At 40.8% G+C, this 21135-nt stretch overlaps 3 protein-coding genes across 3 annotated transcripts; 2 read left to right on the forward strand and 1 right to left on the reverse strand.

Annotated features, from left to right (window-relative positions):
• The first annotated feature begins 4676 nt into the window (after positions 1-4676).
• On the forward strand, positions 4677-7372 carry LOC115690024 (probable serine/threonine-protein kinase PBL15). The gene is made up of 5 exons (XM_030616245.2): positions 4677-5349; positions 5839-5974; positions 6127-6263; positions 6352-6475; positions 6583-7372. The coding sequence occupies exons 1-5, from the start codon at positions 4924-4926 to the stop codon at positions 7029-7031; spliced, it is 1272 nt and encodes a 423-aa protein (XP_030472105.1). The 5' UTR covers positions 4677-4923; the 3' UTR covers positions 7032-7372.
• A 2441-nt stretch (positions 7373-9813) lies between these two features.
• Positions 9814-11972, forward strand: LOC115689986 (uncharacterized). Its single transcript, XM_030616199.2, has 2 exons — positions 9814-10739; positions 11116-11972. Exons 1-2 carry the CDS (start codon positions 9987-9989, stop codon positions 11869-11871), a joined length of 1509 nt encoding a protein of 502 aa, XP_030472059.2. The 5' UTR covers positions 9814-9986; the 3' UTR covers positions 11872-11972.
• A 25-nt stretch (positions 11973-11997) lies between these two features.
• LOC115689987 (coniferyl alcohol acyltransferase) lies at positions 11998-14618 on the reverse strand. The gene is made up of 2 exons (XM_030616200.2): positions 14114-14618; positions 11998-13155 (listed from the first exon to the last, which is right to left on the reverse strand). The coding sequence occupies exons 1-2, from the start codon at positions 14549-14551 to the stop codon at positions 12229-12231; spliced, it is 1365 nt and encodes a 454-aa protein (XP_030472060.2). The 5' UTR covers positions 14552-14618; the 3' UTR covers positions 11998-12228.
• Between the last annotated feature and the right edge of the window lie 6517 nt (positions 14619-21135).

Raw genomic sequence — 21135 nt, forward strand, 5'->3', positions numbered from 1 at the left:
AGTCCCGAACTATAAGAATATGTTTAATATTGTCTTTCTATCAATGCAAGTTGAGGAACAATATTGACTATATTCATATAATTCATGTACTGAACTGGACATATACTAAAATTTCAGGAACCATATTGCACATTGGGCTAAAGTTTAAGAACCACATTGAATGAATTAAAAGTTCAAAATCACATTACATATTGGATTAAAGTTCATGGACTATTTGTATAATTATTCCTTTTGAAATCGTCTCTCGCCTTTCTCCAAAATTCACTGCTACTTCATGTTGCCCAAGGAATGCCATTGAAATAATGTCAGAGTTGAGTTTGCATGGGTGGCTTCAACATGGTAGTAATAAGAGACTTCTGACGATTGGTACAGATAACTTATCTGTCAATTCTTAGGGTGCGTTTGTTTCACGGAAAATGTAATATTTTTGAAAAATATTTTCCGGAAAATCATTTTTCCAGGAAAATAGTTAGCTTTCCTTTGTTTGGTGATATGTGATTGAAAATATTTTCTGGTGTTTGGATCCCATTTGGAAAATGATTTCAATCCGATGATTTAATCTCATGCCAAAAAAAAATTCGAATTTTTAAATATTTTTATTTTTTAAAATTAAAAAGAAAAAAAAGAATAAAATATTAAAAAAGTAAAGGGAAGCAATTTCGGAAAGTATTTTCACCTTCTTAGATTAGGAAATTCACTTTTCTAATTTTATACATGAATATTTTCCTTGATCGGAAAGTATTTTCGGTCGACTGATCATTTTCGGTGAACCAAACGGGTGAAAGTCCAAAAAATAAATTCCCAAAAAATACTTTCCTTGAAACAAACGGACCCTTAATCTCACTTGTGTCTGACTCCCGTTTGGTTCCATCCAAGTTTGCTCCTGATCATGGACAAATCCAGTTGGTTAGAGTCTAAAAGCAGTGATGGGTTGCCCAATGAAGACTCGCTTTCGCTCCCTCAAGAGACAAAACCGAAGAAGACAGCTTGAAAAATTTTCATAGTCAGTAAATGCTGATAGTTAGTAGTTAGGAAAATGAAGACTGCTATTGGTTCAACAACTATAGAGTGAAAGGATCTTCTCTTGATTTTACCTAGGGCAAAAGCCACAAATTATTCCAAATTATGCATGTTACATATTTACCCTAAACTTTTTTCCATGATGCTAAAAATCCAAAATTTGTACTTGTATGATACATTTACCCTTCGTCAATGCAGACCGTTAAAAACTTGCCTATGTTGTCACCGAAATGCAAACGTTGTTGATATGGCGCTCACTTGGCATAAGTGAAATAGAACCGACGTTGTTTTAACAGAAAAATTATCTGACGGAACCTTAATGGAAGGTAAATGCGTCACATAAGTATAAGTTTGAGGTTTTTTATGTCACAAGAAAAAGTTTAGGAAAAATGTGTCACCGGAAGCACAATTTGGGGTATTTAATGTCACATAAAAAGTTACAAGTAAATATGTCATAATAGATATAGTTTGAGATTTTTTGTTTTTTTTTTCCTTTTACATGTTATGGATAATGAAACACAGCTATGTGTGCATGAAGAGGGGTTTCTATTGGCATTTCAAAGGGCGCGAGTTGTGAAGGGCATAACGGGAGAGAAAAGTTAGGAAAACGCCCTCTATATTTTCATGTAGTGTTAGATAATTGAAGAGTTTTTTCCGGGAATAAACATAGTCAACTCATCTACAGTGAGCTTATCTAAAGTCCACATAAAAATCTCAAGTCTCTCTACACTATGTCAACAGATATGCGGCGCATTGCACGGAGCCAGACTGCTAGTGACTCTACTATAAAGCACATAAGCAACAAAATTACCTTTATATAGCCAGCAAATATTATGGATCACAGATGATTGTTGTACCATCATTAAAAAAAAAAAAGAAGAAAAGAAAATTGACTTGACAAAAACTTTTCATTGGACTAAAAATATCTTTAAATCATTGGCTCTCTCGATTTGAAATTATGAACATATGTTATTCAAGTGCATGAGACTGTTCAAGTCTCTGTACATTTTGTCAACAAATATGCGGCGCATTGCACGGAGCTAGACTGCTAGTGACTCTACTATAAAGCACATAAGCAACAAAATTACCTTTATATAGCCAGCAAATATTATGGATCACAGATGATTGTTGTACCATCATTTAAAAAAAAAGGAAGAAAAGAAAATTGACGTGACAAAAACTTTTCATTGGACTAAAAATATCTTTAAATCATTAGCTCTCTCGATTTGAAATTATGTACATATATTATTTAAGTGCGTGAGGCTGCTCAAAAACTAGTTTAGGGAATATAAATTGAAAAATCTAGTTAGAAATTGAATCGAAGAAGAGAATGATTTTCATTCGTGCCCTTATTGAAATGTCTAATCATGCTTTGAAGATCTCCTAAGCAAGTCTCATATGTTGTCTCAAGTTCTAGATGGTGACCCATTGATATTTTATTTGGAGCTCATTTACACTCCTCTCTCTCTCTCTCTCTCTCTCTCTCTCTCTCTCTCTCTCTCTCTCTCTCTCTCTCTCTCTCGGTTTGATGCTGATATAGAACTCGTTGCTTATGGCATAGTTTGACACCATTTGGACCTTCCTATTGGCCGATGAGGCCGCGGACTTCGGATCTGGAAGCAGCAACTGCTCCATAGCCGTGGAACTCATTGACGAGGGGGAGATGCAAGTTTGCAAGGTGGAGAGGGAAGGGGAAGGGGAGGAGGAGGGTGTTAGGATGATGCACATTTGTATAAGGTTAAACTCAATCAGTTGATACATATCGCAATTTAATGAAAACAGCATATAAGATTAGAATTGGGGATAACAAATCTTTATCTTATGAATTGCACTAAAAAATATCATTAATTATTCAGCATTCTAAAAATGCCGAATGCCCAATTCTGATAAGTAGTGGCCTTGAGCTAAAGGCCTTTAGAAATACAATACATTTTACAATGAGCATGAGGGTCTTTAGAAGCTCAAAGGACTTTGGCAATTATGTTCCCAAACACACCTAAAGTTTTTCTTCGTAACCAAATGCAAACCCTCCAAATAGAGGGTGTTTTTTTTAGGGAACCGGTTTCCGAACTCCATCCAAAGATATTCGTACTAATTTTATTAGCGCTAGTAGATAAATAAACATTAGGTTTGCATAGTTCACATAAACTCGGATTCGCTTGCTCACTTATAAAAATATATATTTAATACCCAAAAAAATTAAAAAAATGGATTTATCTAATAAACCCTCCAAATATTATGCTCTCTTTTTTTTTTGGTCGAAAGGCCATTGTTCTTATTATGCATTTGAGAGCTTAGGATTCCGATAAAGCTGATCCTCAAAGAATATAACTTTGGCTAAAGCTGTGGAATTTAAATTGTTTATATCTAAGTGGAGCAGGAAAAAGAAGATTATGTTTAATAAATGATTATTATTATGAACCATACGTATCGCATCACTTTCAACAACTCCTCCCGATAGTTTCCTAATGCCAACCCAAATTTGCTGCTCTCATCCCCCTCATCACTCCTCTGCTCATCCATATCGTGCCTATGGCTTTGCGAGAGTGATACATCATTCTATTTAATGCATAGAATATATGGGTCGCGTTACTTACAAGTTTAGGTATTTTGATTTTTAAGAAAGGAACAAAATTTGGCTGAAAACCCTAGGTCAAGTAATTGAATTCTGCACATAAGTCCATTTTGCATCGTCTACTTTCTCACTGGAAACGATATCATCATCAGTTGGAGCAAGTGGAATGTGAAAGAAAACAATAAAGTGGTAGATAAATGCACCACTCAATCCAAAACATGGACGTGTTTTTTTGCCCATGAAACAAAGAAGATGAGTTAATTACTTTTGCATAATGACAACTTTGAAAATTTTGTCCAAACGACAAACGCTATATCTATCAGATTCTTGGAAAAATTCTTACATTTCCCTAAAGAGGGTATCGTGGATACAATGCATACTAATAGCCGACCCGATATATCATTATATAAGATCCACCCGATTCAATTCAAAGATTTCTACACGGTTATACCCAATTCATACTATTAGAAAGTTCATCCCAAAAGTTTAAGTTTTTAATGCATACTAAAAGCTGACCCGATATATCATTATATAAGATCCACCCGATTCAATTCAAAGATTTCTACGCAGTTATACCTGATTAATACTATTAGAAAGTTCATCTCAAAAGTTTAAGTTTTCAAGTGAAGAGAAATCACACACATATATAAAGAGTATATAAACCCTGTAGACAAACGATATAAGGTATTTTAACACATAAAATGACCTCTCTAATACTTTCGTTGTCCTATGTTTTGTTTTTCAGAAGCTATATGTAGTGAGATTATTTTGTGCACTATTCCTGCCGACTAAACTCAACGAGTTGGTGAGATGAAAACATAGACACGAGGCTGGTAACATAGGAGTTGTTGAACTCTGCACTTGGCTGATATTAGCAATTCCCATCCAAAATCTCCCAAAAACGAAAGCATATGATCCACATCCAAAACCCTACAAAAAAAAATCATATAATAACACGGGCAATTTCTGCATGAAGACACTTTGCATGTGACAAAAACATGCGAAGAAAAATATTAAGATGATGTTATAAAGACAAGGTATTAGATCAATTAGAAAAACAAATACACTTTCCCCATTTTAGTAGAGTGGTTAGAGCAGTTGAAGAAAGAAGGTCTTCCTCTTTCCTCTCTCTTTCTCTCTCTCTCTCCATAGCCCCTTAGTTCTCATCAGAATTAAAGCCATGATTTGTTGGAACCAAAGATTTGCACACCCAACTCTTCCAATAACTATTCCAATATCACTCCATCATATCATTGTCTGTCTCTCTACCTCTTCTTCTTGATCTTCTTCTTCCTCCTCTCCTTCCATCGAGCATTAGCAAAACCAACATGAAGGAAAAGGAATCGAATTCAAAGCCATGGAGGCCCTTGACCGCGAAATGCTGCTCAGCCGAGGACCAGACCATCTTCGGCAACTTCAGCCGGTGCCGCCCCTCGCGGTCGGAGTTCTCCAAGAACATCGCGCCGATGCCGTCGTTCCGGAGGCTCTCCTTCTCTGACCTCAGCCGGTCGTCCTCGATGCGCATCAACGAGGACCTCGCGCAATCCTTCGGGCCCGACCTGTACGACTTCCAGCTGAGCGAGCTAAAGGCAATCACGCAGAACTTCTCCAGCCATTTCTTGCTTGGCGAAGGCGGGTTCGGGACGGTCCACAAGGGTTACCTAGACGACAGCATGAGGCAGGGCTTGAAGGCACAGGCCGTCGCTGTTAAGCTCCTGGACATTGAAGGCCTTCAAGGTCACCGTGAATGGCTTGTGAGTACATGTTCTTTAGCACATCTGCATACAAAGATAAAAGGGGCTTCTCTTCAATAGAACAGTTCATAATTCAATTGACATTAAAATAAACTTTATTGTAAAAAAGAGTCAGAAAAAACAGGCCAACCACGGCTGTCAGTTGACTTGATACTGTAACACTCATCCATCAATTATTGCTACAAGCCAGGAATCAAGGTTGAAAATCGAGACCGGCTACCAAGCTTGAGAAGTAGCTAATATTCTGATGGGTCAACATATAGTTAATTAATTATTCTAGGACCCTAAGTTGCCTAAATATTTCTTTAAAAATAGAAGATTTATTATCTTGATTATATGTAACGTCATCTTCTTAGTCACATCTGCATGCTTATTGTATGAATTTCCTTTGCTTAGGATATGGGTAAAGAAATAGTTAAAGTAAGTGATGATGTTAACATTAATTAGTCGTACTTGAATTTAAATGATTTTTCGCTCTTGATGTTGCAGGCGGAAGTGATATTTCTGGGGCAACTTAGGCACCCAAATTTGGTCCGATTGATCGGCTACTGTTGTGAGGACGAAGAACGACTCCTAGTATACGAGTTTATGCCTCGAGGCAGCTTAGAGAATCACTTGTTCAAGAGTAAGTTCACTACCTATTTAATTTTAATTTTTCGTCCCGGTCGGATCCTCAATTTTACTGAAAAATATATAAACTTCACATCATGGAATATAATTGTCATTCAATTTGAGCCTAAATATGATATTTGGATATGGAAATTTGCCAAATTTCAGGGATATCAATATCATTGCCATGGGGCACGAGGCTCAAAATTGCAATAGGAGCAGCCAAAGGCCTAGCCTTCTTGCATGGTGCTGAGAAGCCGGTGATATACAGGGATTTCAAAACTTCCAATATCTTGCTTGATTCTGTGAGTCTCTTGGACACTAAATTGTGTTTAGTACACAACATTACTGGGAACTGACAACTGAAGTTCAATTATTTTTGAGTAATCCCAGGATTTCACTGCCAAATTATCTGACTTCGGACTTGCCAAAATGGGACCGGAAGGATCAAAGTCCCACGTTACTACTCGAGTGATGGGTACTTACGGTTATGCTGCTCCGGAGTACGTCTCAACTGGTAATGCCTCACACGAATCGAACTAGAAACTACTGTGACCATTCAAAAACTAACATGTAACAATTAACCGGAAAAAAAACTTTTCAAATCCCAATGATTGCTTTCAGGGCACTTGACGACGAAGAGCGACGTGTATAGCTTCGGGGTGGTCCTCCTGGAGCTGCTCACAGGGAGGCGGGCCGTTGACAAGCTCCGGCCGAAGACCGAGCAGAACCTGGTGGATTGGACCAAACCCTATTTGACAAGCAGCAGGAAGCTGAGGTGCATCCTGGACCCAAGGCTTGGGGGGCAGTACTCAGTGAAAGGGGCCAAAGAGATGGCCCTCTTGGCACTGCAATGCATCAGCTTGCAGCCCAAGGACAGGCCCAGAATGCCTGCCATCATTGAGGCCCTTGAAGGCCTCCAAAACTTGAAGGACATGGCTGTGAATAGTGGGCAATGGCCTTCCACCAAGACCAATGCAAGAAATGGAGTTTATGCCAAGGGAAGGAATGCGGAAGCCAAAAATGGGAATTACAGAAAGTCTTATCCGGTCGCTCCTGTTAGGAAAACATGAGGGAAACAAAAGATGGGAAGGTGGGGAGGTTTCTTTTGTCTAAGTGTAAAGTAGAATGTGTGAATGTTCTCCTTTCAGGAGTTCTTATAATCCTTTGTAAAATGATATATGATGGTTTAGTCGACAGTGTATATATGTATATGTATCATACATAAGGATAATCTATGGGGAAAAAAAGAGGAAAAAATGAAGAGAGTGATGATCATTAGAATCTGCTAAAATATAATAAGAATGTACTTAGGGAATGGTGATGGCACATATGGCATTTATATTGGACTATTGGGTATACCTCTATTTCTTGTTGGTTTGATCCCCACAAAGCTAAGTGCACTTTTGGCTCATTTTTTGCTTAGTGAAATTTTCATGGATTTGAGGTTTATTTACTTGAGGTTGGTACGTAAGGGCTTTTTCATCATTTAAAAAAAAAGGATTAGTGAAATATATGTCTGGATCAATTGTTCGACATAAGACCGATTTCACATCATCAAGTGCTAATAATCCCATATCCGAACCATCCACTTGGGTTTAGTTCACGTGTGATATAGTTCATACGAAGGTATTTTTCATGGTGGTTTGATTACCTAAGAAGGCTTAAAAAATAATGAGAAAGTAGGGATGTGCGCTAGGTCTAGTTCAGCTCGGGAATCGATTGGAACTAGACCAATCTAGCTGATTCAAGGGAGAGTTGGTTTGGTTATTGGTTATGAAAGATGGGAACCAATCCTTAGCTAGTTCAGTTCCCAATTCTTATGTATGAATCACCGGTCTACTTTGGAATCTGCCTTGGGGTTGAACCAATCTAGAATTTGATTTCATACGCTATTTAAAAAAAAATATGGAGAATTGCATCCAAGTGAATTGAAATTCGTGACTAAAAGTGGCCACCTAGTCGTGCCCATCCTTTTAGGTTAAACTTAAAATATTATTTTTCTGAAGAAAAATTTAAAAAAAATGAAGAAATCGAATTTATCCATCATGCAATGTGCAAACAATTTCTGCAAACTTTTATGTATAATCCAAATAATAAGATGGGACATAAGTGGCGGCACAAAGAGCACAATTGCCATCAAGAGGGGCATGTGGATAGGCTAGGGCCGACCAACGAAGTGTTGCAGTGGAATATCAAGTCTTAAATATTATTAGTAGGCTAGTAAGTAGTACGTCGCTTATTATGTACTGTCTTAGTTATCCTAAAATATGTTCTATATCCGAGTCTATTTTTTGGAGCTTGGAAACCTGATCAATACTCACTACTTTAGTAGTGATTGATGAATTTTCTAGCGATTTGGAGTTCTAATAACTTTTAAATTTTTCCAAGATTTTTAGCAATTAAGTTATTTTGTTTTGTCCTGTATTAGTTAGGGTTAGCATCCTGTCTTGAAATTTATCGATCATCCTTGAAAAGTACCACTTGCCCCATACTAGTTTTTTTTTTTTTTGATGATCCAGGGAACCCCGCGCACGGCCGACATCACGGGAGGTAAACCTGGGCGACACGTGCTAGCCACCACACACGTGTACCGGTTAAGTCACCACCGCGGCACCGGGATTCGAACACTCAAACCAACTGCGAGAGGAAGAGTACGCGCTCCAAATAGCCCCGGCCGTCATCCTTGGCGGGTGGTGCCCCATACTAGTAGTTGATTAGCAAATAATCAAACTATTGTAACGGTGCAAGCAATTTGTACGCTCAAATGGAAGGGCCAGTGATGAACATTATCAGATTCAAAGGGCTTTCGTAGAACTAGCTCACCCCAAACTTTGAGTCTCTTTTCGTTGCTTAACTTGAAGAGATGGATCACAACCCAAGCAAGGCAACCTCAATTCCACAATCTCCATTGCTTGGTGAAGAAGCCCCTACATGTGAGCTATACCAAGTGTTAGCAGCTGGATTAACATGCTCAAGAGCAAGCAAAGTAGAGAGCAAAAATGCTTTCCCACCAAGCAAAGTGGACCACTTCCAATTCCCAATTTGCATGGCTGGCTGAGCGAGCTTGGTTTTGCTGACTTCCATTCATTTATTCTATAATTGTGCACATGAAAATCAATTTCTTCAATCGCAAAAAACCCAAAAACCTGCCTCGTGACACTGAGGCGGCTTTGAATTTGGCCTAGTCCTAACATGCAGACTGCCTTCCACTCCAAAACAACGCAACTTGGGGTTGACTTTTTTATCCGTCCTGTTTCAAATCCAATGTTCGATTTGCCTAACTTTGGCCGAGTGGACGTATCACAGTCCATTGGAATCAAAGACCCACTTTCTTGAACCTCATGGAGAAGGAACTTGCATAGGATTAGGAGTTGAAGCTTGAGATTTATGATCAATTTTACCCTAAATCGATTGCTTCCAATGGTAAAGAGTCCGGAAAATATCATTGATGTCATCATGTCACCCACTATTATTGACTTCCAAAGTCAACGTGTAATTTCCCCCTAATCACCCCAATCAATCCATCTTTGTTTGTGAAATCCTCATTGAATTCCAAATTCGAGGTCAGAAGATCAACTATTTGAGTGATTCATGAAATTATAATAAAAGGGTCATGTCGAGGATTTCGATAGTATCTTTTGATGCTAGACGCTAACAAATACCATTTCATGTCGGTATGAGAAATGGGGAGCGAAATGAGACGGTCCCGGACTAACTTTTATGGGGAGCAAGGTACAATTAAAACTCATCTTTGTCGTGACTTTCGCTTATGTTGTTGCTTTCAAAAGATGGAGATTCAAAAAGGTCAAATAAGTGTGAGGAAAGTCACAAGCATCCAAATGAAGGTTCCTCATTCCCTCTTTTTCAACCAAAGGCGTGAGAAACGCACCAGTCCAAGAACGCTTGCTCGAGTGCGTGCCTACCTCCCCAAATCCCTCCAAAACAAGCCATCGCATTCACACTCGAACGCCGCAGCACCAATCTCTTTCTTCACCTCCTTTTGTTCATTTGGCATCCATCCCAACATGGCCTTCACCTCCACCACCGCCACCAAGCACAAGAAAATGGTGACCCCATCCCAATCCAACCTATGCACCACCCTCTTCTTCATCGTCCTCTTCACCATCCCCGCCCTCTTCCTCCTCCGCGCCACCACCACCGCCTCCTCCGCCTGCGCTGCCCGCGCCGCCCTCTTCTCCAACGCTGCCGCCAATGCCCCAAAGCCCTTCTCCGGTGATCTCCGGGACGCCCGCTTCGCGTGGAACCGGCTCCCCTTTGACGACCCGAGGGATGCTCGACGCCCGCCGCCGCTCCGCATAGCCGTGTTCTCCCGGAAGTGGCCGATTGGCACAACCCCTGGTGGCATGGAGCGTCATGCCTACACCCTCCACACCGCCCTCGCGGCTCGTGGCCACCGAGTCCACGTGTTCACGTCCCCTGTCGAGGGCGCCACGGGCATCAAGGACGACGTGGGGGATTCGCCGACTCCACCGCCACGGTTGCATTTCCACGAGGGCGAGCCGGGGAGGTGGAGGTACAACAAGGCGTGGGAGATGTTTGTGGAGGAGAACCGGCAGGAGGCGTTCGACGTGGTGCACTCGGAGAGCGTGGCGCTCCCCCACTGGCTGGCCCGAGATGTGCCGAACCTCGCCGTGTCGTGGCATGGGATCGCGCTCGAGAGCCTCCAGTCGGACATTTACCAGGACCTCGCACTGAGGCCGGATGGCGAACCCATCTCGCCGGACATCAACAAGAACATGCAAGGCGTGATTCCGAAGGTACGTTACATCATTTGTTAGTCTCTCTTTTCTCCTTTTTTTAATCTAGAATCCATAATTTGCGAGAACAATGCAATCTAATTTGAAAACTTTTCGATTAAGCAATCCTCTTCTCTCTCTTTTTTACAAAGAATGTTCAATCGAATGATTCCAATGTAGATATGCTGAATTACTGACAACGATGAATTGTTTATTGGACATTTGAGCAAACCATAGGCATGGATTCGATTTCTTTAAACAGCCAATCGATCATCGATTGGTGGAATTGCTAATTGCCTAATCAATTCGACTGATTAATCATATCCTAGTGAAAAAGTTTTCCTTGTTCTCAACATGGGCAGGAGATCCTCCTTACATAAATGTGGTTTTCAATCAGGTACTTAATGAAATCAGGTTCTTCCACAAATATGCCCACCACGTGGCGATCAGCGATAGCTGCGGCGAGATGTTGCGCGACGTGTACCAAATCCCGACCAAGAGAGTCCACGTCATCCTCAACGGTGTCGACGAGGCCGACTTCAAGCAGAATCTTGACTCGGGCCGTGAATTCCGGTCCCAAATGGGCGTCCACGGGAACGCCACCGTTGTGCTCGGCGTCGCCGGCAGGCTTGTCAAGGACAAAGGCCACCCCCTCCTCCATCGAGCATTCTCCATAATCACCGCAAAGCACCCGAACGTGTACTTGGTCATCGCGGGATCCGGCCCATGGGCCAGTCGCTACAAGGAATTGGGCCCTAGGGCTTTGGTCCTGGGCTCGATGAGCCCGTCTCAGCTGGGCCATTTCTACAATTCGATCGACGTGTTCTTGAACCCGACGCTAAGGCCGCAAGGGCTGGACCTGACGCTGATGGAGGCGATGATGAGCGGGAAGCCGGTGATGGCGTCGAGGTTTCCGAGCATCAAAGGGACGATCGTCGTGGACGACGAGCTAGGGTTTTTGTTCTCGCCGAACGTGGAGTCGCTCGTGGAGGCGATGGAGACGGTGATTGCGGAAGGCCCGAGGAGGTTGGCCGAGAGAGGTAGGGCTTGTAGAGAGTACGCGACTTCAATGTTCACGGCGAGGAAGATGGCTTTGGCGTACGAGAGATTGTTTTTATGTATAAAGAACGATACATTTTGTAAGTATCCATAGCTCTCATGGCATGTTTTCATATACAATGCACGATTCAAATTTTCAGAATTTCTTCCCCTTCTTCGAGGAGATCATATACAATTAATGTCAATTGAGATAAACTATTCCAATCTTATAACAGAAGACTAAATTCAAAATTTTCTCCATTTTTCATATACTTCCACAATTTCATATCATTTTAGGACAAAGAAAAGGCAGCAGTTCTAATTTGAGTTGCTTACGTGACGTCTATTTGGCACAACATACAATCTACATATGGATTTTATAGTAGTTACACACACTGCGTCGTAGAGGCACTTCCTAACCAATAGTAGTTACGATAGATCGAGCTAACGCAAATCATGATGTACACGAACGCTACAGTTGAAGATATCTTGTAGACATGGGTTGAAGAATGGGATCCGATTCGAAAGCGGCCGCTAGCTCCGGCCATAGGATAGCCGACACAGCCCAAGAACCGTCGCCTCTAGCGCTCGACCTCTGATTCACATAACCAACTCCGATCTTTTCTATGGTGGAACACACCGTCCCTAGCACCGGCCTACCGAATCCGAAATCCAGTTCCGCTACCGGGAATCTCCGGCCGGAAGAGACCACAAGCGTCGGCCCTCCTTGACCAAGCACGGCCCTAGATAGCATCAGCCCGGGCCTATGGCATTCGATCCAATCAATCAAATCCTGAAAATGGCTTCGAGTTGTGACCTTAGAAATTGCCTCATGAACCTTGCTTGAAACATCTGCTATAGTCCCATTCTTCAAGTCTTCAATACTTGCCTCTCCGACAGCCAAGGACAACACATTTCCTATGTAATCCGGCGACGGGTCGGACTCTCCGTTGCCCATCCTTCCTCTTCCGTCGACCAACCATCCCATCTTGCACTGCGCATGAAGCTTGACATCGATTGCACGGACCATCAATTTCCATAGATAAGCCGAGAAGGCCTCGATCTTCGTCCGGCTCCGACCGTCCAACGAAGCAAGCTCCTGCAAGTTACTAATGCTCTCATACTCCACATGATAAAGCCGCTTGAGCAAAGTTTTGGGCGTTGGAATGTTTAGTATGTCTTCCAAGGTGCACTTTGTGAAAGCTTGGTCTAGTGAAGAGTGGTACGTTGGAGGAGTACGTGCGCGAAGGTTGCGACTATGATTCGGTCTACATGAAATCGGTATGTCCCTCGAAATTTCAGACCACGAGAGAAGAAATTTGTGGAATGCGCTCGCGTCGCCGAGGGCATGATCGAAGCTGAACGTCAACGAAATGCTTCCGCAGCTGTACCTCGTTAGCTGCCATTTTTTCAAACCCGAATCAGCCCAAAAGAATTGAAAGAGATAAGAGAATAGAAGGAGATGATGTTCTTGATTCAAAGTTGTCGAGTTAATTAGACATTTGGGATGATGCCCGTCATTTGCACACAAATTAAAGACACGATTGGAGGAAGTTCCCATCAATTAAGGATGGAGGAAAATATAGCCCATGAGTTCATGGAAAAAAAATCATTTTTGGTGGACTTAGGCTAGAATAGAATAATATAGAAAATTGAAATGGACATTTAAGTAATCATAGATTGTTCCATCGAAAGGAATCCTTAAAATGGACCTCCTATTTGAAATCTTGAGTGCATTCACGTGCTAAATGTTGACAATTGAAAAAGTAAATTTGACCTTCTAACGAGATGCTTGCAAGGTTTGACTCCAAAGGTTAAAACAAGACTATGGAGGTTCCTTTGGTTTAGTGCCTTCCTCTATTTTGAGAGACACTTAGCGGTTGCACACACCTAAATACATCTAGACAAATAGATATGGTGAATTCCTTATTAGCATGGTATTCATCAAATTCGACAATTCAAATGGATTCAATACGTATGTTAAACTTATATAAATAATTTTGCCTGCCCATTTTAGATGAACTACTTATGATCACAAGAACTAGAAGCGGTCCGTAAAAGTAACTTATGGAGCTGCTATCCTAGGCATACAGTTACCCAAACTCAATATGCACATCCGTGAGAGAGAGAGAGAGAGAGAGAGAGAGAGAGAGAGAGAGAGAGAGAGAGAGAGAGAGAGAGAGAGAGAGAGAGAGAGAGAGAGAGAGAGAGAGAGAGAGAGAGAGAGAGAGAGAGAGAGAGACTTGTTTACCATTAGAAGTCTCAATTTACTATTTTGAAGTAGAGTCAAGATTTCAAATATTCAAAGAAGTGAAAGTTAAAGCAAACGGTTGCTCTAAACACATTAAAGAAACTACCTGGATTTGAACCGGGAAGTCGGGTTGAATGTGAACGAGCTTCCCTTGCATGAACTGATTGAAATCGTGGAAATCCAACTTCTTTAACTCTCTACTCGCATCAGCTTCAAGAACCAATACTCCCGTATTGTCACACACGATTTCCAGTTCGCCGGTGCTCGGGTTCAGGACTATCCGACCAGCGAACGGGTAGAAGTAAGTTAGAGTAACTGCTAAAGAGCTCTTGAGGGCTTCCACAATGGAGGTGACGTTATCTTCATCACTTGCCGGTTTCCGGTAAAAGTAGAAGTAGGTCACCGGAAACCGCCCAGAGAGAAGGTCGAGGTTGGAGAGAGCGAGAACTTGAGGAGGATCTTCCAATGGGGTGATGGATTTCACGATACTTTTCCTGGATATGTTCACCATGAAACCTCCTTCGAGTGACGCTCCAACGTCCATGGATTGAGATGAGGCCTTCGTTTGAGTGATTTTTGGTGAATTAGAGAGATTTAGGCTTTCTCTTTTACGTGCATACATGTGCTTTTGTAGTGTGGCACGTTGATTTGATATGATGTGGCCTCACTTGTACTAAAGTTGCATTTTTACGAAAAATACCCTCGGTGAAAACATAACATGAAAAGTCTTTAAACCACAACACACCCATCTACGAATGAAATTGATCATATCATGCTTATAGTAGAATATCATCATGTATATTAACCCTATATGTGAAATAAATTATTTTTTTACATATACGTATGTGCAAAACATAGAAAAAATAAATCGATAAATTGTGGAAGAGAAAGTAAGATTTGTAATTTAAGTTATAAAGAAAATGAATTTAAATTGGTATATGTTATGAGGATGTATTTAAGTTTAGAGTTTACGAAAAATTTATGAGATGTGACTATATTTATTTGGTCTGTTTTATATTAATTTGTGTTCATTTATTTTCATTTAGTAGAACACACCATCGGCTTTTGTTTAGAATGCTTGTAAGAATTTGGTGTGGAAAATATGAGGTAAATTTGATCTAGATTTAGGTCATTTCGCGAAGGAAAAAAAGTTAACCGTGCTGCTAAGTTATAGAATGCACTCGATGCATATGAGTCCATTTATTATTGTGGCTAATATGTCAATAAGGATTGAAAGTTTTACGATTCATGATCCAAACATAAGAGAGTTCGGATTTTAAGTAGGATCTTAATTTGAAATGATGATCTCTAGAGCATTGTCATTCTATTTGTTAATGAAATCACATGTTTGGTGTGATCCTAGTGATCTATCGATTTGATTTCATACATATATAGATTAGACTTGAACTTTTATATACATATTTTGATATTCAACAAAAATATATGAGATTTTTAGATTTTGGTTTAGAGAAGTCTTGGTCTTACCAAAAATATAGTTGTCATGATCCAATCTCATGATTTGATCTTCCAAATATTCTTAAGTACTTAGCAAAAATCTTCATCTTAATATCCTCGTTAAAAATCCATCATAAAACCTACTAAATGCTAGTGTTACTTTAACAGAGTTCGAATAACTCAAATTTCTTTATTATATGATATGGGGTATCTAAATCTTTGACTTAACTAATCTATGTGAATGAATGTAACTTACATCGTCAGTCCATATATATCATATAAGACTCCACCTTATGTACAATAGTAGCATTGATCTTTAAATTAGCAGTTCTCGTCCGTGATCAAATAAGTGAAATATGTTACATCCAAGTCAAGTGCTTAATTACTCGAGCAACCCTTTCGGAAGTTACGCAAGAATCAAAGTTGGCAGGCATTATGATTGCGAAGTGAAAGCGATGGCCATTTGTTTGAAGGTGATGGCATGCGAAAAAAGTGCCGGTATCTTGGAATCTCGATTGGAATAGACGCTCTTTGCTAAGTGATCCTGCTCTTTTTCTCACTTTTGACTATAAAGAAACCCTAGACGTGGCAACTGCCATTTCTTTTCTTTTTGTTTGTCAGGAGCTGCATCTGCATAAACTTTATTACTTTGATAGTGTTACATTTTACAGATCATGGAACAACTCACACAGAGAAAGAGCGTCATATCGTACCACATATTTTGTTTGCTTATGATTGACTCGTTTCGTGGCGTCGATAATTATATGATAGCATGCTATAATCATCGTCCCTACATTGTTAGAATTCTTTCCCTAAAAAAAATAAAAATCAGAGTTTGGATGAAAGGCCCAATTCATGACCGGAGGGGATATCAAAGGCCTCGGGGAAATCCTCTTTTCAAGGGCGAAATCTTATGCCTGGCTTGATAAATAATTTGATAAGCCAATGAATTTTTTCGCCATCGATGATACGATAACCTTTCCTGCACATTTTTTTCCTGGAACCCTGAATATGGAGTATCTAACTTTCACGCATCCCCCTTATTAATTGGCACTAACCCTAGATCATTGCTCTTACTTCCCAAACTTATGTCTCTACATCTATGTACACTCGCTGGTTCTCCCGCCTATTTAGTGTCATGTTTCGGTAGGAATTGGTCTTCGCCATGTGAAGACGCCACCGCTGAATGTGCTGAATGGACTTTTTGAGAAGAAGATATTCCAAAGAAAGAAAGGTGATTATTGCATGATGAAGCTGGATATTGAACTTTAGGTCTTAGTTGCCTTCTATCGAATACAATAATCATGACCCTTTTGATAAGGTCCTTTGCAAAAGTGGACTGAGAATTGACTGTCAAAAACAAAGTGGTAGTCGGTGTGAAGGCACCATTGGTTTGCACAGTGGCTCTCTTCATGCTAGTGGGCGTCACTGTAAAAGAATATCTGCTTAGGTTTGCAAGCAAGAAAGACCAAAGCCATCTCCATTTTTGCAAAGACTAAAGACACGAGCCCGACATTAATGACAAAGACACCAGGTTTTAACATGGATGACGTGAAGATTGATTCTAGAGCATTAGATGAGTAGAAAACGTAATTTCTCTAATTTGTGAAGTCTTTTTTTTTTGGGTGATTTGAGAAAGTTCTGTCGAACTAAACCGAACCGAACCACACGCACAGAAGGTTGAATTTGATCTTTGATTGAATGGTTTGGATCTGTCCTAAGGACTTCGGATTTTGACTATCACCATGGCTTGAACCAAGGCTGGCCTAATAAGCACCATCGTCACTGATAGGTCCAAGGAGATCAATTAAAAGCCATGGCTAAGATTGACTGTTTTCCTTGGGCCTATGGATTGGGTTTTGGTCGAGCAAACTAAATCTGAATAAAACCTTGATCAACACCCACTGCAACTTTCTTTACTTTTGGTTCCACAGGACAGCTTCTTTTCCTTGTGTTATGTCTTTTTGGGCCAAAGGACATGTTCTTTTAGTTGAATGATATAGACTTGAAACATTTTTGCAGTACTCATAGATAATAATTGGAGGCATTGGGTCCATCTAAGAAATATCACAAGGACGAGAACCTTTGAGGGTGACATTTTCATGGAGGTCCACAATAAAGTAAGCACCTTCTTCTTGCCTTCAACTTTCCAACCAAACATTGAAGTGTACACAAATCACATGGAGGTCCACTTTACTAGTGGGGTTTGTAACATCAAGGGACTTGGTCGTCGTCCAATGTCATTGGCGAAACCCTAGATGATCTCAGAGTAGCGTGCACGTTCGTCCAAGGAATTTATCACGCGCGCCCATTCGACATGGTCCCCTATTCTGATGGACAGGTTCGGTGAATCAAGTTATATCTTCTGGCTCATACACGAAGATCAAATTAGAATAAGGAGTAACTCTATGTGTGGAGACGAAGAATTTACTTGGTACTATAGATCATGATGTTCTTGCTCTAACTTCAAACTTCAATCCATTATATGATAGTGAGACAAGATGTAGCACATAGTCTCTAATTGGAAAAAAAAAAAAACCAATAGCTAGAGGCTCTTGTAGATCCTTGGTGTTGGTTAAGGTGTTATCTCACCACAGAAGGGGCTCTCTACGAGGGCCTCTGCGGCCTATCCGTTTGATACTTAGGGACGGCAGACTCCACAAATATGTTTATTATTTTAATGTGCTGGTGCTCATACGTTTCGCATCCTTAATCCTCCATATATCTTTCTCTTCTCTGGGAGGAGGAAATACCCTTTGTTTGTTTAACGTCCAAGGGATACCGAGGTCCATATACAAGACCTCGGACGAGGCAGTTTAATCTTTTACTTAGGAGGAATCCATTATATAATAGTGAGACCAAAATGCAGCGCATATTCTCTAATTGGAAAAAAGGCAATATACAATTCTGGGTAATGCTATGTGGGAAGAGTGAGAGAGAGAGAGAGAGCCCAAGAATCTATCTAAAGCCCACTTTCATATTGGGCTCGAGAGCTTAACTGAGTCGAGGACAAATAGCAAACTCTCTGAAACATAGTTTGATAGACGAAACTGAAAGCTATAAATGTTATTAAAATGAATGAGTTTAGTAGCGTAAATAAATTTTTGCATCGACCACTAATGATGAGCTATGCATCAATTTCATTGAAAAGAAAAACAGTGCCACAAAGAGCAGTTGAATCTTCATTTTATGCAGCTCCATTGTGTGCATTTACACTCGATCAACTCATCTATTGAAGATGCATGCATGGTATTCCACCCACTTGAAATGACACATCTTTGATCATCAAGAAATAGAAGAAAAGACACTATTTTCTTAACAAAGGTCGCCACCTGATCTCTTTCAAAAGCCTAAATTTGAATCTTCACCTTTGGCAAAATCCGCATCCAATGGCATTTGTAGAAATATTTTGTTAACCATTGACAGAGCCACTATGCTCGATTAATAATTCTCCCTCTATATGGTTCTTGATAGAAGGTATTTGACGTGATGAATGCATGTCTAAAGACGAGCATCAGTCTGTTGTTGTGTTCTGATCTCTCCCCTACCCATGTGGACTGAAAAGTGGGCTTTGTAGCATCGAGATGAAGTGTGATCGACGCAGAATGATTGGTGCAACTGATTTGTGCAAGTTTCATTAGGATGTTTATACTATGTGACATACAAAAATTTGGAAGAAGAGCATGCATCGAAGAGTTGTTGCTCTTTGTGAAATGACAGTAACTGATCAAACCTTCATACACAAACTAAGGAAATAATTTGTTGTAGATATTGGTGTTGTTCTGCATGAGCAAAATACTTGACCAAGGGATATAGGCAGTCCTATTAACATCAGCTTAATAATGGAACATGTTAGGGCAAGCCAAAACTAGTTGTTGGAGTGAATCATATGTTTCGCTCAAGGGACTAAATATCCGAGCTAAATCAGTTGTTGTACAATCCATTAAGAGGATGCGATTCACTGTTTCATCCTTTGGAAAGATCTTTCGAGCAAACGCTAGTCTTGTATTCCAGCTCATCAGGCATGATACGGTCTTGTCCGTGGCCAGAAAACTTTACTTCCATCTAAGGTTCACTTTGTTCACTGTCCACAAAAGAAGTACCATTAGGAATGAACAACTATTTCTTTGAATAATTTGACAGTCTTAGAGAATCGAAGTTTAGTAACGAAAGACACTAGTGTGGCAACCTAAGCAGTGAAATAAGACACCATTGATTGCAGCTTTTACTCCTTGGTTTTCCAGAATTTCCAAACCAATTTTTCTCAGACACTCTCTTAAATTAAAAGATGTCAATGGGCAATCTTTCGAACATTTTCAAGAGCCACAAGCAATTAGTCCGATTCGACCCGGATACAATCGAACACTCGGATATCCATCCCCTCTTCCCCAAACCCGATGGAACATACTGTATTGAGTTGACCGAATAAAACGAAAGGATCCACAGATTTACGTGTTACCATGAGAAGGTAAAGTCCCAATAATAGATCACATTATTTCATTAGGCATAGAGGGACCATTCGCAATGAGCTTCATGAAATAATAATTCGACCTTAGTTGTCGTTATTTTTGTGGAACTATAAAGGTCGCTACGAACAAGTGTCCGAAATGATTCTAATGTTGACATCAAATTGCCCTTTTACCTAGCGTTTTATGATCGATCCGACGCATCTACTTGCTCGCGGAGGAGTAAGCGCCCGACGTGTTCGCTCGTTCTCGTCTCGTCGTCCACGTGTCATTATCGCTTCAATTATTTTCCGGGCCGATCCAAAGATTGAATTGATGGATTGATGCTAACGTGAACTCTACCGCTCAGCATCTTTCGTTCCATCCGTGAAGTGGTCGCTTTCGTTGGAACGAACTCAATGGCCCACCGGACGGCGATTTATGTGACTCACATGACCGTTTTCTTCTCAAAATGTATGCGCACAGGCCACTCACGTGGGTGTCGATCGGAAACAAGAGGCCTCAAATTGAGCCATCAAGTCCTAAATCCTGGTCGAGCTCGTGGCCAAGGACCTTGAAGAAGTGGGGTTAAGCGCGGACATAATTGAAGTGATGTTCTAGCGCACGCAGTTTTTGCATTTGCGTTTTTTCTTTTTTATCTATACTATGGATTGATGCGTCGGGGCAACAACTCTTATCGTGATGATGCGAGAGGGTCCCATCCCTATCCTCAAGTAAGCCCGCAAAATGCTCACCAAAGTATTCGAACTCGAGACCCGAGCATGGAATCGAAGCGAGCAGCAGCTCTGGCAACCCAACACGGGGGTATGCATGAAATACATTTGAACGCAAGGGGAGCTTCTGTGGCCCGTCGGGGCAGCGATCCGTCGCATCACAACCCATCCAAATCGCGTACAGCTTGTTATAACTCCTATTCAAAGTGCCTTAAACGCACGCCAACTGCAAAAAGTTTAGGATAAATCTATCTCGAATGCTTGAACTCAAAATCAATTTTATGAAGGACTAATAGGCGACAGCTTAATCCTGCGTGACTCATGCGATCATATGAGTCCTCCTTCCACCGCTTGACGTGGGCCCCCTCTTTAGCGGATCAACGTCAATCGCACGGTTTCGCTCCAAGTTCAGGCCACCGCCTTCGCAGTGGGCCTACCGCCTCAAATTTCTACCGACTAAATTCCTTTTCATTGGACGATAAATCAGCAAGACT

The sequence above is a fragment of the Syzygium oleosum genome, unplaced genomic scaffold (assembly GCF_021117445.2).
Source record: "Syzygium oleosum isolate NSW1041296 unplaced genomic scaffold, Sole_v2.1 Sole_v2.14, whole genome shotgun sequence".
NCBI classification, from domain to species: Eukaryota; Viridiplantae; Streptophyta; class Magnoliopsida; order Myrtales; family Myrtaceae; genus Syzygium; species Syzygium oleosum.